The sequence below is a fragment of the Hemitrygon akajei genome, chromosome 14, assembly GCF_048418815.1.
Source record: "Hemitrygon akajei chromosome 14, sHemAka1.3, whole genome shotgun sequence".
NCBI lineage: Eukaryota > Metazoa > Chordata > Chondrichthyes > Myliobatiformes > Dasyatidae > Hemitrygon > Hemitrygon akajei.
This window is the reverse complement of record NC_133137.1, coordinates 50,673,522-50,689,614: the sequence shown is the minus strand read 5'-3', so window position 1 is coordinate 50,689,614 and position 16,093 is coordinate 50,673,522. Positions and strand designations below refer to the sequence as shown.

At 46.2% G+C, this 16,093-nt stretch overlaps 1 protein-coding gene across 1 annotated transcript in view; it reads right to left on the bottom strand.

Moving 5' to 3' along the window:
* eea1 (early endosome antigen 1) overlaps nt 1-16,093 on the bottom strand; it is a 159,824-nt gene that overhangs the window by 66,612 nt on the left and 77,119 nt on the right. The window contains 4 exon segments of the mRNA XM_073066037.1: nt 6,147-6,435; nt 8,552-8,691; nt 11,591-11,746; nt 13,104-13,217. Coding sequence (XP_072922138.1) covers nt 6,147-6,435; nt 8,552-8,691; nt 11,591-11,746; nt 13,104-13,217 — 699 coding nt within the window.

The window sequence follows — 16,093 nt, the reverse complement described above, 5'->3', positions numbered from 1 at the left end:
ACTATGCCCTCTCATGCTAGCCAATTCAGCTCTGGGGAAAAGCCTCTGACTATCCACACGATCAATGCCTCTCATCATCTTGTACACCTCTATCAGGTCACCTCTCATCCTCCGTCACTCCAAGGAGAAAAGGCCAAGTTCACTCAACCTATTCTCATAAGGCATGCTCCCCAATCCAGGCAACATCCTTGTAAATCTCCTCTGCACCCTTTCTATGGTTTCCACGTTCTTCCTACAGTGAGGCGACCAGAATTAATCACAATACTCCAAGTGGGGTCTGACCAGGGTCCGATATAGCTGCAACATTACCTCTCGGCTCTTAAACTCAATCCCACGATTGATGAAGGCCAATGCACCGTATGCCTTCTTAACCACAGAGTCAACCTGCATAGCAGCTTTGAGCATCCTATGGACTCAAACCCCAAGATCCCTCTGATTCTCCACACTGCCAAGAGTCATACCATTAATACTATATTCTGCCATCATATTTGACCTACCAAAATGAACCACCTCACACTTATCTGGGTTGAACTCCATCTGCCACTTCTCAGCCCAGTTTTGCATCCTATTAATGTCCCGTTGTAACCTCTGACAGCCCTCCATACTATACACAACACCCCCAACCTTTGTGTCATCAGTAAATTTACTAACCCAACCACTGGTCACCAACCTCCATGCAGAATATGACCTGTCTACAACCACTCTTTGCCTTCTGTGGGCAAGCCAGTTCTGGATCCACAAAGCAATGTCCCCTTGGATCTCATGCCTCCTTACTTTCTTGATAAGCCTTATATGGGGTACCTTATCAAATGCCTTGCTGAAATCCATATACATTACATCTACGGCTCTACCTTCATCAATGTGCTTAGCCACATCCTCAAGAAATTCAATCAGGCTCGTAAGGTATGACCTACCTTTGACAAAGCCATGCTGACTATTCCTAATCATATGCCTCCCCAAATGTTCATAAATCCTGCCTCTCAGGATCTTCTCCATCAACTTACCAACCGCTAAAGTGAGACTCACTGGTCTATAATTTCCTGGGCTATCTCTACTCCCTTTCTTGAATAAGGGAACAACATCCACAACCCTCCATTCCTCTGGAACCTCTCCTGTCCCCATTGATGATGCAAAGATCATCACCAGAGGCTCAGCAATCTCCTCCCTCGCTTCCCACTGTAGTCTGGGGTCCATCCCATCTGGTCCCGGTGACTTATCTAACTTGATGCTTTCCAAAAGCTCCAGCACATCCTCTTTCTTAAAATCTACATTCTCAAGCTCTTCAGTCCACTGCAAGTCATCCCTAAAATCGCAAAGATCTTTTACTGTAGTGAATACTGAAGCAAAGTATTCATTAAGTACCTCCGCTATTTCCTCCGGTTCCATACACACTTTTCCATTGTCACACTTCATTGGTCCTATTCTCTCTCCCATGTCTTATCCTCTTGCTCTTCACATACTTGTAGAATGCCTTGGGGTTTTCCTTAATCCTGTCTGCCAAGGCCTTCTCATGGTCCCTTCTGGCTCTCCTAATTTAATTCTTAAGCTCCTTCCTGCAAGCCTTATAATCTTCTAGATTCATATCATTACCTGGTTTTTTGAACCTTTCATAAGCTCTTCTTTATTAGATTTACAACAGCCTTTGTGCACCACAGATTTTGTACTGTACCTTCTTTTCCACATCTCATTGGAACATACCTACTCTGAATCTCAAGCAAGCATCCCCTGAACATTTGCCATATTTCTTTGGTACGTTTCCCTGAGAACATCTATTTCCAATTTATTCTTCCAAGTTCCTGCCTGATAGCCTCATAGCTCCCCTTCCCTTACTCCAATTAAACATTTCCCTAACTTGTCTGTTCCTATCTCTCTCCAATGCTATGGTAAAGGAGATAGAATTGTGATCACCATCTCCAAAAAGCTCTCCCACTGAGAGATCTGACACCTGACCAGGTTCATTTCCCAACACCCCATCTAAACCCCTTGCTCTAGGGAGATGCCAATCAATATTTGGGAAATTAAAATCTCCCATCATGACAACCCTGTTTTCATTACTCCTTTCCAGAATCTGTCTCCCCATCTGCTCCTCGATGTCCCTGTTACTATTGGGTGGTCTATAAAAAACACCCAGCAGAGTTATTGACCCCTTCCTGTTCCTAATTTCCACCCACAGAGACTCCACAGACAATCCCTCCATGACTTCCTCCTTTTGGGCAGTTGTGACACTATCTCTGATCAACAGTGCCTCTTTGTTGCTTGTTTTAAACGCAATCAGAGATTTTACTGAACAGTCAGTGGAAACAGTGTCCTCACACGATCACTCAGCCTCACGGTAACTGAGATGAAACACTGTGAGGTTGGGTGAGTGCTCTACCAGCCTATCAGCAGTCCCCCTCCCTTACTTTGCCAGATGAGGGCCATTTCACAGCTTCTGTATTCATTGGGGGTTGGGGTCGGGGAGAGAGCCTCAACTGCAGCCACCCATGGAGAAAGCATTCAGAAGATAAACACACTGACAAAGGCAGCAGGACCCACCTCACCATCCCACTAACGAACATCAGCAGTAAAATGGATCTAGACACAACACACAGTTTAAGTGTAATAACGGAAGAACATTAAGTGTTTGTAATTTTAAACCATGAAATTGTGGTTAAAGCTAGTGACTATGATAATAGACTAAAATCCAGAAGTCTCAACTAATAGCCCAGAGGCTCAAATTTTTATTAGAAACGCTGTTTGGAGAATGCAAATGTATTTACGATTGAAGAATAAAATTAGTGTTTTTGGGGAAAGTAAGCAGGATCTTTAGGACTGCAATAGAAGCCCACTGCTCCGCAGAGAAGGAAGTGTGTGGCCCTTACATGGCTGAGTTCCCATGATTCCAGGCCTCACAATAACATTAAATCACTTCACTCCCAACTACCCCCTAAAATGCCCTGAAACTAGGCGATTTCCCACCATAAACAAGAGAAAATCTGCAGATGCTGGAAATCCAAGCAACGCACACAAAATGCTGGAGGAACTCAGCAGGTCAGGTAGTGTCCATTTAAAAGAGTAAACAGTCGATGTTTCGGGCTGGAACGAAACTCGGGCAGGTCACAAAAGACATAAAGGGCATTTTTCCACACAACATAGCGGAAGGGTAGCGTAGTGGTTAGTAATACACTTTACAGCACCAGTGGTCCTTGTTCAAGTCCTGCTGCTGTCTGTACATTCTCTCTGTGACCACATGGGTTCCTCCCACATTCCAAAGACATATGGGTTAGTAGATTAATGGGTGTAACTGAGCAGCGCGTGTTCACTGAAGGAGGCTTTTACCATGCTGTACTTCTAAATTAAATTTTTAACAAGGAGGAAGCCATTCAGCCCATCAAGTCTATGGTGGTTCACAGAGCAATCCCATTCCCCCATTGATTTTCCTTGTAACCTACTCTCTCAACATTCCCATCAATCCCATCATCTGCAACCTCTGGGAGCGATTTTCTGCGACTGCTTAACCACCCACCCCCACAAGTTACACATACATGGGACAAAGGAGGAAAACAAACACCGGCGGGCACCCACGCAGCCACGGGGAGAACCTGTAAACCCCAGTCAGTGCCCAAAGTTAGGACTGAACCTAGGTCTCCAGCACAGCAATACAGATACTCTACCGTTGAAGATCACTGCCGGTAATCTCAAGAAGGAATCTCTTTTCAACAGCTATACTCACTGGGCACTAAGACTATTATAGTGAATTGTTCCCTAGCTTGATAAGATGGACTCAGACTTCACAATCTCCTTATGATCTTGCACTTTATTGTTCACGCACTGAACTTTCTCTGTCCCTGCCCTCCTCCCTCACCATCATCCGGGGCCCAAAGCAGCCCTTCCATGTGAGTCATCCACAGGCAGATCATTCAACTCCACTTTCTCTGTAGCCGTTACACTTCATTCTGCATTTGGTTATTGTTCCACCTTGTTCTACCTCAATGCTCTGTGTAATCGTTTAATCTGCAACAACAGTATGCAAGACAAGCTTTTCAATGTACAATGTGATCACAGGCGGCTGCAGAAAGCTGTGTAAAAAACTTAACAGCTTCTAACCTGCTGTTATCAGACCTTTGAACAGAACTCTTGTATGTTAAAAGAGACTCCTGACCGTAGCTTGTTATAATCTTACACTTTATTGTTCGCCTGCACTGCATTTTCTCTGTAGCTGTGACACCTTATTCTGCATTGGCGTGGTTTTGTCTTGTTCTACCTCAATGCGCTGTGTAACGATCTGGTCTGTATGAACAGTATGCAAAACAAGCTTTTCACTGTATCTCAGTGCACATGATAATAATAACTCAATAGCTGTCCCTACCCAGGGCCCTACAACAGCTCCTCCAGGTGAGGCTGTCATTCACATATACAATGGCATGCAAACGTTTGGGCACCCCTGGTCAAAATTTCTGTTACTCTGAATAGTTGAGTAGAAGATGAATCGATCTCCAAAAGTCATGAAGTTAAAGATGAAACATTCTTTTCAACATTTTAACCTAGATGAGTGTATTATTTTTGTTTTGTACAATTTTAGAGTGAAAAAAGAAAAGGAGCACCATGCAAAAGTTTGGGCACCCCAAGAGATTTGAGCTCTCAGATAACTTTTACCAAGGTCTCATACCTTAATTAGCTTGTTAGGGCTATGGCTTGTTCACAGTCAACGTTAGGAAAGGCCAGGTGATGCAAATTTCAAAGCTTTATAAATACCCTGACTCCTCAAACCTTGTCCCAACAATCAGCAGCCATGGGCTCCTCTAAACAGCTGCCTAGCACTCTGAAAATTAAAATAAATGATGCCCACAAAGCAGGAGAAGGCTATAAGAAGATAGCAAAGTGTTTTCAGGTAGCCATTTCCTCAGCTCATAATGTAATTAAGAAATGGCAGTTAACAGGAACAGTGGAGGTCAAGTTGAGATCTGGAAGACCAAGAAAACTTTCTGAGAGAACTGCTTGCAGGATTGCTAGAAAGGCAAATCAAAACCCCCGTTTGACTGCAAATGCCCTTCAGGAAGATTTAGCAGACTCTGGAGTGCTGGTGCACTGTTCTACTGTGCAGCGACACCTGCACAAATATGACCTTCATGGAAGAGTAATCAGAAGAAAACCTTTCCTGCGTCCTCACTACAAAATTCAGCGTCAGAAGTTTGCAAACTAATATCTAAACAAGCTTGATGCATTTTGGAAACAAGTCCTGTGAACTGATGAAGTTAAAATAGAACTTTTTGGCCGCAATGAGCAAAGGTATGTTTGGAGAAAAAAGGGTGCAGAATTTCATGAAAAGAACACCTCTCCAGCTGTTAAGCACAGGAGTGGATCGATCATGCTTTGGGCTTGCATTGCAGCCAGTGGCACAGGGAACATTTCACTGTTAGAGGGAAGAATGAACTAATTTAAATACCAGCAAATTCTGGAAGCAAACATCACACCGTCTGTAAAAAAAGCTGAAGATGAAAAGAGGATGGCTTCTACAACAGAATAGTGATCCAAACACACCTCAAAATCCACAATAGATACTTCAAGAGGCGCAAGCTGAAGGTTTTGCCATGGCCCTCACAGTCCCCCGACCTAAACATCATCGAAAATCTGTGGATAGACCTCAAAAGAGCAGTGCATGCAAGATGGCCCAAGAATCTCATAGAACTAGAAGCCTTTTGTAAGGAAGAATGGGTTAAAATCCCCCAAACAAGAACTGAAGGACTCTTAGCTGGCTACAGAAAGCATTTACAAGCTATGATCCTTGCCAAAGGGGGTGTTACTAAGTACTGACCATGCAAGGTGCCCAAACTTTTGCTTTGGGCCCTTTTCCTTTTCTGTTTTTCTGAAACTGTAAAAGATGGAAATAAAAAAGTAATCTTGCTTAAAATATTAAAGAAATGTGTCATCTTTAAACTTATGCCTTTTGGAAATTAAGTCATCTTTTACTTGTTTAGCTATTCACAGTAACGGAAAGGTTGACCAGGGGTGCCCAGACTTCTGCATGCCACTGTACCGTCTGTGTAGCGGTTGTACTTCACTCTGCTTCCTGCTATTGTTCTTCCTTGCTCTGTCTCAATGCACCACGTATGAGCAGGAAGACGAGCTTTTCACTGCATAATAAACCAATTCCAATTCACACCGACCTTCTCATCAGCAGCAGCTTTCAGCAGATGCCGATCTTTCTCCCACTCCGCTCGTGCTTCCTCGAGAGTCCTGGAAAGACTTTCCTTAGTGTCTGTCAGCTCCTTGGATAAAGATTCCTTCTCCAGTCCGAGGGCCACCAGCTGCCCCTGCATCCTGCTCTCACTCTCTGTCTTCTGCTTCAGCTCTTCTGCTATGAGCTCCTTCTTACTCTCACACTCCTGCACTTGCTTCCTAATCTCACTCAGGGCCTCCGATTTCTCCTCCAGTTCCTGCTTTGTGCCACTAAGACTGAAAATAAGGAAAAGTCCATCATCAGTTCTGTTTTAACAATTGGCCATCAGACAGACGGGTAATGAGCAACAAACACAAATGCTGGAAGAACTCAGCAGGTCAGGCAGCATCCACGGAGAGGAACAGAATCAGCTGATCAGGCTAAGACCCTTCACCAGGACTGGAAAGGAAGGGGGAAAAGAATAAAAGGTGATGCCAGCAGAATGAGTACAAGCTGGAAGATGATTGGTGATACCAGGTGAGGGGGAAATTGGGTGGGTGGATGGTGAAGTGAGCAGCTGGGAGGTGATAGGCAGGAAGGGTAAAGAGCTGAAGAAGAGGGAATCTAACTGGAGAGGACAGTAGACCATGGAAGAAAGGAAATCCAGAGGAGGACAGTGGGAGCTGAGAGGCAGGTGAAGAGAAAAGAAGGGACAAGAGGGGAGCCAGAACAGGGAATGGAAAAAGAAGAGGGGGTAGGGGGAGACATGACCCAAAGAGAAATCGATGCTCATGTTATCAGGCTGGAGGCTACTCAGTCGGAATATGAGGTGTTGCTCCTCCACCCTGACCTGGAACCATTGTACCACTTGATATTTGAAAGCTCGGCCTACTGAATACACATTTCACAGCTCCAGCGGGACAGAGCGAGGGGTGAACTTGGAATTCGCTAGGCAGAAAGGAGTAGAGGGGACAGGCTGCTGTTGCAGGAGAAAACAAAAAAACAGCAGTGTCCCCAGAGGGTTGATATCAAAATCACAACACCTTCCAAAACTTATGAGTTGTCTGGAGCTGGATACACATAGGGCTAAGTTTCCTAGTCTGGTGATGACACAAAATTCAAAATCTAATACGCATCATGGAGAACAGTACTACACTTTGAGAGAGCACAGACAGACTGGTAAAATGGGCACATGAAAGCAGTCAGTGTTGCGAAGCACAGCGCTCCAGAAGGAAGAAATACTTTGCCCTACTGAAAAATTCAGTGTACAAGATGACCTGAGGGGTATACGGGTCTACTGAAAGGAATACAGCTTATACACGAGTGCACATATCGTTAAGTCATTACGAACTCTGGGAATTCCCTACATTCAGTCCTGCTCTTCCATGTACCAATCCAAGGGCTTCTCAAACAATCCTATTCTACCTCCCTCAACCACTTCTCCTCACACCTCAGCCTCTGCATGAAAACGTTGCCACTTTGGTCCCTTCTAACCCTTTCCCCTTTCACCTTAAATCTATGCCCCCTAGTTTTGGATTTCCTACCCTGGGGAAAAGCCTATTACTGTCACCTTAACCATGGCTCTCATAATTTTAAACATTTCTGTAATTCTCCTATAATCCAAGGAGTAAAGACCTAACCTGGCTAAACTCTCCTTAACTCAGCCCCTTGAATCCTGGCAACATCCTCATACGTCCTTACTGCACTCTTTCCATTTTGCCTGTAACAAGGTAAGCAAACTGTTTGCAGTATTCCAAGCGTGGTTTCACACAACTGCTCGGATACTCACTGTCCTAACTGGCTTTTTCACCAGCCACTTAGAGCAAAGATTAAGAGATCTGATAAGTTGGGAGATAGTTGACGGTTACAAACAGTTAAAACAATGTTTAAAAAAAATACCGTTAACTTTATGGAACAGGAACTGAATACATAATTGAAAGGACTTAGAAGGAAACAATGAATTTGACAACTTTTATTGAGCTAGTGTGGCAAAGAGGCTGAATGGCCATCCAGCCCATCAAGTCTGCTCTGCTATTCCATCATAGCTGATTTATTATCAATTTCATTCTCGTTTCTCCCTGTAAACCCTCAATGCCCTTACTAACCAAGAACCTATCAACCTCCAATTAAATACACTCAATGACCTGGCCTCCACAGCCATCTGTGGCAATCAATTCCACATTTTCGCCTCCCTCTGGCTAAATAAATAACTCTTCATCTCTGTTCTAAAGGGATGTCGGTCTATTCTGAGGCCGTGCCCCTGGTCTTGGACTCTCCCACTGTTGGAAACATCCTCTCCACATGCACTCTACCTCGGCCTTTCAATACATCTCAATGAAATCCCCCCATCGTTCTTCTTGTGCTGCAAGATTCAAGACAAAGCAAACACTGAATCAGAATTAGAGTCCTTACGATTTTGCCTCTGCCTCGAGCTGCAGGTTCAGCTCCTTGATCCGGTTTTCCTGAGCACCGTGCTGCTTGTGGAGCAGCTTCAGGTCTCCCTGGGCTCGCTTCTCATTCTGCTCTGCCTTCGCAACGTCACACTCCAGCTTCTGAAAGTGAAAGCTCGTTACAGCACTCTGTTTCACACTCCCGCTCCACTTAAATGTTATTAGCTGCTTACAGTACACAGCACATAGAGCCTGCACACAATAGGATTTAAACTTCATTTCCAAAGCTGCTTGCAGCATCTTAAACCAATGTACCTGATTTTTGTGAGCCATTAATATCTCTAGAGTATACAGGGCACACAACAAGTTTCAGCCTTCACGTGGTTTACTTTTATCGAAACAATTCACCAACTGACTGTCTAGTATTTACTCAATGCCAGTGGGAAGCCTGCTTCCTGAGATTAAAGATTAGCTTTATTTGTCATGTGCTCCAAAACACACAGTGAAATATGTCATTTGCTTCTAATCAAACTAGCTGGGATTATGCTGGGGCTGCCCACGAGTGTCACCACGCTTCTGGAACCGAGCTAGCGTGCCCCCAACTCACTCACCCTAACTGTACGTCTTTGGAATTTGGGAGGTAACTGCAGCACCCAGAGGAATCATGGGGGAAACGTACAAACTCATTGTGGACAGTGGCAGGGCAGGAACTGAACCCCGATCTCTCAGCTGGTGCTGTAAAACATCGCGCTAACTGCTGTGGTACTACATCACCCCACAGATCATGTGGAGCAAGTCGTGGTTTAGTGTAGGATTTAAACCTAGTGATGAAGAGACAGCAATACCTTTCCAAGGCAAGATGCTGTGTACTGTAAGGGAAGGTGTCATTTTCTCGTGAGTTGTCCCTTTTAAGGTGCAGGTTCAGGAGGCCAGAGATGAGGTCAAGACAACTATTTGCTTAGCTGGTGCGGAGTTCCTCCAATGTTATTGGAGTTCTGCTCATCCAGGGAGTTTTACATCAGACTGACAGGTTAGGGGCAGAGAGACACGGGGGTGCTGGGGAGCTGGTTTCACGGTCATGGGATTTATCTGGGTAGTTTATCTGAAACTGTGGTTGACACTTTAGGGAAAGTCAAACCAAGCTGATTTTGGGGAAATAAAGTCTTATTTGATAAAAAAGATCGTATTGTTACGCCTGTGCCCAACTCTGAGGGGCCGAGGGGTGCAGAGTAGCCCCCTCCTTTTTGAGAATCGCAAGATCACTATTAATTCAGGCCAGGAGACCCAGGAAATGAGAGAGAGACGTTTGGGATGTCTTGGCCCCTCGGCGATACAAAGCTACGGGAAACGGCCATTGTCTCTTGGAGACGGAATTGTGTATTGAGTACTGTGCTTCGTGGAGGCCCTCAGGCAACGTGGGCTGGTTGGGGGATGGCATCATTCCACCCTGATTGACATCTGAGACCTCGTGAGTGGGGATAAAAGAGGGTCTGTGGGAACAGCCCCTCAGACGCACCAGAAGAAACGCTAGAAATCCTGTAACAGCATAATAGTGAAAGCGGGTGGAAAGCCACGTGCGTCCTTTTCCATTTGCCTCGGAATTGGTGGGCCTTGCCACAGAAGAACGGCTTTAGCTAACAGCAAAGGAGAAATCAGCCCCAACGACTCTCGAAGGATTGACATCATAAAAGGAATGGGCAAGTTTTAATCCATCTCTCTCCAACCAAAAGCTGCAGCTTGAATGAACTTGAGTGACTTTTATATTTCCATCGGACAATACATTATCCCCTAGACAACGAAAGAGCTATTTCTTATTGATTATTATTATACCCGCGCTTTTAGAGTTAGTATTGATGACGTATATTATCTGTATGTTTGCATCGATGTTATTTTTGTGTATTTTTATCAATAAATACTGTTAAAAATAGTACCATCAGACTTCAACGGACCTCTCTATCTTTGCTGGTAAGTGACCCAGTTACGGGGTACGTAACAGTATATACAGTACTGTGCAAAGGTCTCAGGCTCATGTATATATCTAGGGTGCCTAAGTCCTTTGCACAGTACTGTAGTAGTTTTATGTGATGCACTGTATTGCAGCCACAAAAAAAAACAAATTTTTGGAGTGACGATAAACCTGATCCTGATATGGGTCTCTATTGTGGACCGAGAGTGGGAAGGGGGAAGGGAGAGGGCAGCACCAGAGAGACATTCTGTAATGATCAATAAATCAAATCAAATGATTTTGCCTGGTGTCTCAGGGCTGGGTGTGTCTGCACCCATACTACACCCCACCCCTCACACTCCTTCTCTAGCACCCGTCTCACATCCCCCTCCCCTCGCCATTCCCAACATCCTTTGCTCCTGCCAGATTTACAGATTCGCTCATGTTGACAAATGCAGTACTGGGCAAAAGACTTCATTAGGCACATGAGCTATGTATATGTGCCCGAGACTTTTGCACAGTACTGTATCCCAGTAAGTTTTTGTTTGAAAGAACATCTGCAAAGTGCATTCCATTGCCTATCTCCAACACTGCTAATACCTAGAAATGTCGGCCAAAGCCCTTAAAACATGACCGTGACTCTGTAGTGCACATCGTGGGCATTCCTGCCTTTCAAAAGTAACACACAATTCTAGAGGAACTCTGTAGGTCAGGCAGCATCTATAGAGAAGAATAAACCGTCGCTGTTTTGGGCAGAGACTCTGATTTCCACGCAGGACCCATACTGGGCTGAGTCCTGATGAAAGATCTCAACCTGAACCATTAACTGTTTATTCCTTTCTATTGATGCTGCTTGTCCTGTTGAGTTCCTCTGGCATTGTGTGTATGTTGTTCTAATTACCCAGCTACGCAAATACCTACTGAGGATTATTCTAAAATACCTTTGTGACATAAGATGGACATCATTGCAAGTATAAATGAGCAAAACATGAAAATAAATCGCCATTCTCCTCTCTCAGACTTGGATATTGAACACAGAAATCCGTGGCTGCTCATTACTAATTCTGTATTTGGAATATGTTCAGAGTCAGTGTTTATTGTTCGTGCACTACAGACCTTAATCTGAGATTCCAGCTGCTCGATTTTCTGCTCAGAATGGAGCTGCTTCTCCTTGTATTCTCTCAGGCTGGTGTCAAGTTGGCTGCAGTACTCTGCTTTCTCATTAAGTGTTGATGTCAATTGGTCCAGCTGAGACTTGACTTTGGTCAGCTCCTGGGGAAATAAAGCAACTCCATAAGATATTGGCTCAGTGATGTACAATATGACTTGTAGTACCCTCAACATGGTAAGATGTCTCAAGCCATCAACAAGCCTAGTGTTATAATGCCCACAATGACTGACAAGCTAAACTTTGATTCGAGAGACAGGCTACAGAAGGAGATGTGACAAGGAGGGTTTGAGGAAGAAATACTGGAGGAATGTTGAAGTTCTTGGCACACTCCAAGATTGGGGCCAAGCAAAGGCCCAAATCAGCAGTGCACAGAGATCTAATGATTTGGGCTTGGGGAAGTTTGAGGCAACTGGGATGGATTGAAAATGGATTTAAATTTTAAAATTGAGATTGCGGGTCACTGTAGTCAGTGAGCACTTGGGTCACAGGTGAAGAGATGGTTCACTCTCATCAACTATGGAAGGAATGATGGTGTCTCCACAGACACAGGAACATGATTACAACACTCAGGGGATACATCAGCACCACCTCCAGACTATCAGACATTTCTGCTGTCAGTCTGCAGTCCAAGCTAGACACACTGCATTTAAAACATTTACAGAGAAATATATCACTGCCTGGGCTATTTGCAACTCCCATCTGAAAGCAGAGCTACTGAAACAAAGTACGTTATCTAACATTAATACAAATAGCACCAGGTACTTTAGAACCTTCAGCACCTAAATAGGCAAAGAATAGAGGGATGTTGTCTTAATCCAGGAAAACAGGATTGCTGTAGCCCCCCCACAGTCCAAAGATGTACTGGTTACCCTTTAAGACAGCATCCTTCTACTCTTTGCCTATTTAGGTGCTGCTGAATTTACAGTACCTGTTGTTATTTGTACGTTAATTGGTCATTGTAAATTGTCCTATGATTAGGTTAAATCGGTAATTTGCTAGGCAGTGTGGCTCGTTGGGCCAGTAGGGTCTGATCCACACTGTATCTCTAAATAAGTAGTAAATAAATAAAATAGATGGGCAAAGGGGTTAGCATGCACATGGTGGGCTGAAAGGCCTGTTATGGTGCTCTATGACTGTGACTGACATCGTTCATACAACATTGTGAATTTTGAAGCGAAGAATTAATTTGCAAGGTACTTGTCTCAGCTTTCTTTCTGTAGACATGTTGCCACCGCATACACGGGTCCAGGATCTCCAACCGAAAACAATCAATAATGGTTGCTTTATTTTGTACCTATACTCTCCTGGATTCTTGGTGCTTCAGTGCCACTGTCGGAGGGGCTTGTAGTTTGACTGTAAGTTTGCTTCATATAAGTGTGGGGGGGGGGGGGGGATAGTAAGGGTGTACAGTAGGCAAACCATGGACAGAAGTCGGGACTGTGAAAGGTAGGTAGGTACCTGCTCTTTATCCTGAAGTGCGTGCTTGGCAGTCTCCAGGTGGTTTTCCAGGTCAGCTCGCTGTGCATTTTTGGATGCTTCAGCAGACAGCAGCAGCTCCGTTTTCCCCTTTACCTGAACAAGTCAAGGAAGACAGCAATGGGTCACTAATTGTGGAAATGGGATCTCAGGAAAAAAGCTGTTCAGTTTGATTAGACCAAGGCTGAACTACACCTCCATCACATTTACTCAGTTTTATTCCAACTAAAGCCTACGGATTGCTGTTTTTGAACTTGCAATTCAAAGTTCAAGCTTCAAAGCAAATTTATCAAAGTACGTATATGTCACCAAAAATTACCTTTAGATTCATTTTCTTGCAAAAACAAAAATACAATAGAACCAATGTAAAAATATATACATCGACTGACAATGTGCAAATACAGAAAATTATATTAAAAATAAATAAATAAAAGTGAGAATGTGAGTTGCAGAGTCCCTCAAAGTGAGTCCATAGGTTGTGGAATCAGTTCAGAGTTGAGGTGAGTGAACCTAATGTGGTTCATAAGCCTAATGGTTATAGGGTACTAATTGTTTCTGACCCACAGCTCCTGTACCTCCTTCCTGATGGCATCCCCAGCCTCATGGTATAGCAAGCTGCAGATTAGCACTGTTATGAAAACACTTGTTAATTTTACTTCAAAGTGGCTTAGATCAAATATGGCGCATGTGGCAGGGCATTCAGACCATAAAGGACCACAAATCCACCCTGCACGCCAATGACAGTGACGTCTCTCTTCCTGATAGGCTGAGTGTCTTTTCTGCACAGTATGATAAGCTGGCAAGGAAAGACCCCTTCCCCCCTCCTACCCCGAGGAGCAGGCACTGCAGCTGATGTGAGGAAGACCCCAACCAGGGTCAATCCACGGAAAGCTGTGATGCCAAGGGACTGTGCAGCCCAGTCAACAAGAGGTTCAAAGAGATGTCTCTAACATCTTTCTGGAATAGTTCACTGTCCCCGAAGGTTTCAAGGCAGCCACCATCACCTGGGTGCTCAAGAGAGCAACAGTTGCTTGCGGTAAATTACCGTCCAGTAGCACTGACCCCAACAATAATGGAGTGCTTGGAGTGGCTGGTTTTGGATTACATTAAATCACATCTTCATGCTGCATTGGACCCTTTCCAGTTGGCTTATTGCTCAAATCTGTCCACTGATGATACTCAAGGCTCTGCACTCCACTCTGTCCTATCCCACCTAGAAAATGGCACCTCACACACCAGGATGCTGTTTATTGAGTTCAGCTCAGCATTTAATATGATTATCCCTCAGAAGCTGGTGGGTAAATGGTCCTTGTTGGATCTCACATCTCTTTCTATACTGTAACTGGACATTGAGCTCCTTGACAAAAAGACCCCAGTCAGTTTGTGTTGGCAACAACATCTCCAACTCCACCACACTGACCGGCACTCCCCAGGGCTCTGTACTCCACCACACCGAGAACCGACACTCCCCAGGGCTCTGTACTCCACCACACCGAGCACCGACACTCCCCAGGGCTCTGTACTCCACCACACCGAGCACCGACACTCCCCAGGGCTCTGTAATCCACCACACCGAGCACCGACACTCCCCAGGGCTCTGTACTCCACCACACTGACGACACTCCCCAGGGCTCTGTACTCCACCACACTGACGACACTCCCCAGGGCTCTGTACTCCACCACACTGACCGACACTCCCCAGGGCTCTGTACTCCACCACACCGAGCACCGACACCCCCCAGGGCTCTGTACTCCACCACACCGAGCAACGACACTCCCCAGGGCTCTGTACTCCACCACACCGAGCACCGACACTCCCCAGGGCTCTGTACTCCACCACACTGAGCACCGACACTCCCCAGGGCTCTGTACTCCACCACACTGAGCACCGACACTCCCCAGGGCTCTGTACTCCACCACACTGACCGACACTCCCCAGGGCTCTGTACTCCACCACACTGACCGGCACTCCCCAGGGCTCTGTACTCCACCACACTGAGCACCGACACTCCCCAGGGCTCTGTACTCCACCACACTGAGCACCGACACTCCCCAGGGCTCTGTACTCCACCACACTGAGCACCGACACTCCCCAGGGCTCTGTACTCCAACACACTGACCGGCACTCCCCAGGGCTCTGTACTCCACCACACTGAGCACCGACACTCCCCAGGGCTCTGTACTCCACCACACCGAGCACCGACACTCCCCAGGGCTCTGTACTCCACCACACTGACCGGCACTCCCCAGGGCTCTGTACTCCACCACACTGACCGGCACTCCCCAGGGCTCTGTACTCCACCACACCGAGCACCGACACTCCCCAGGGCTCTGTACTCCACCACACCGAGCACCGACACTCCCCAGAGCTCTGTACTCCACCACACTGAGCACCGACACTCCCCAGGGCTCTGTACTCCACCACACCGAGCACCGACACTCCCCAGGGCTCTGTACTCCACCACACCGAGCACCGACACTCCCCAGGGCTCTGTACTCCACCACACCGAGCACCGACACTCCCCAGGGCTCTGTACTCCACCACACCGAGCACCGGCACTCCCCAGGGCTCTGTACTCCACCACACCGAGCACCGACACTTCCCAGGGCTCTGTACTCCACCACACCGAGCACCGACACTCCCCAGGGCTCTGTACTCCACCACACCGAGCACCGACACTCCCCAGGGCTCTGTACTCCACCACACCGAGCACCGGCACTCCCCAGGGCTCTGTACTCCACCAAACCGAGCACCGACACTCCCCAGGTCTCTGTACTCCACCACACTGACCAGCACCCCCCAGGGCTCTGTACTCCACCACACCGAGCACCGACACTCCCCAGGGCTCTGTACTCCACCACACCGAGCACCGACACTCCCCAGGGCTCTGTACTCCACCACACTGACCGACACTCCCCAGGGCTCTGTACTCCACCACACCGAGCACCGACACTCCCCAGGGCTCTGTAAT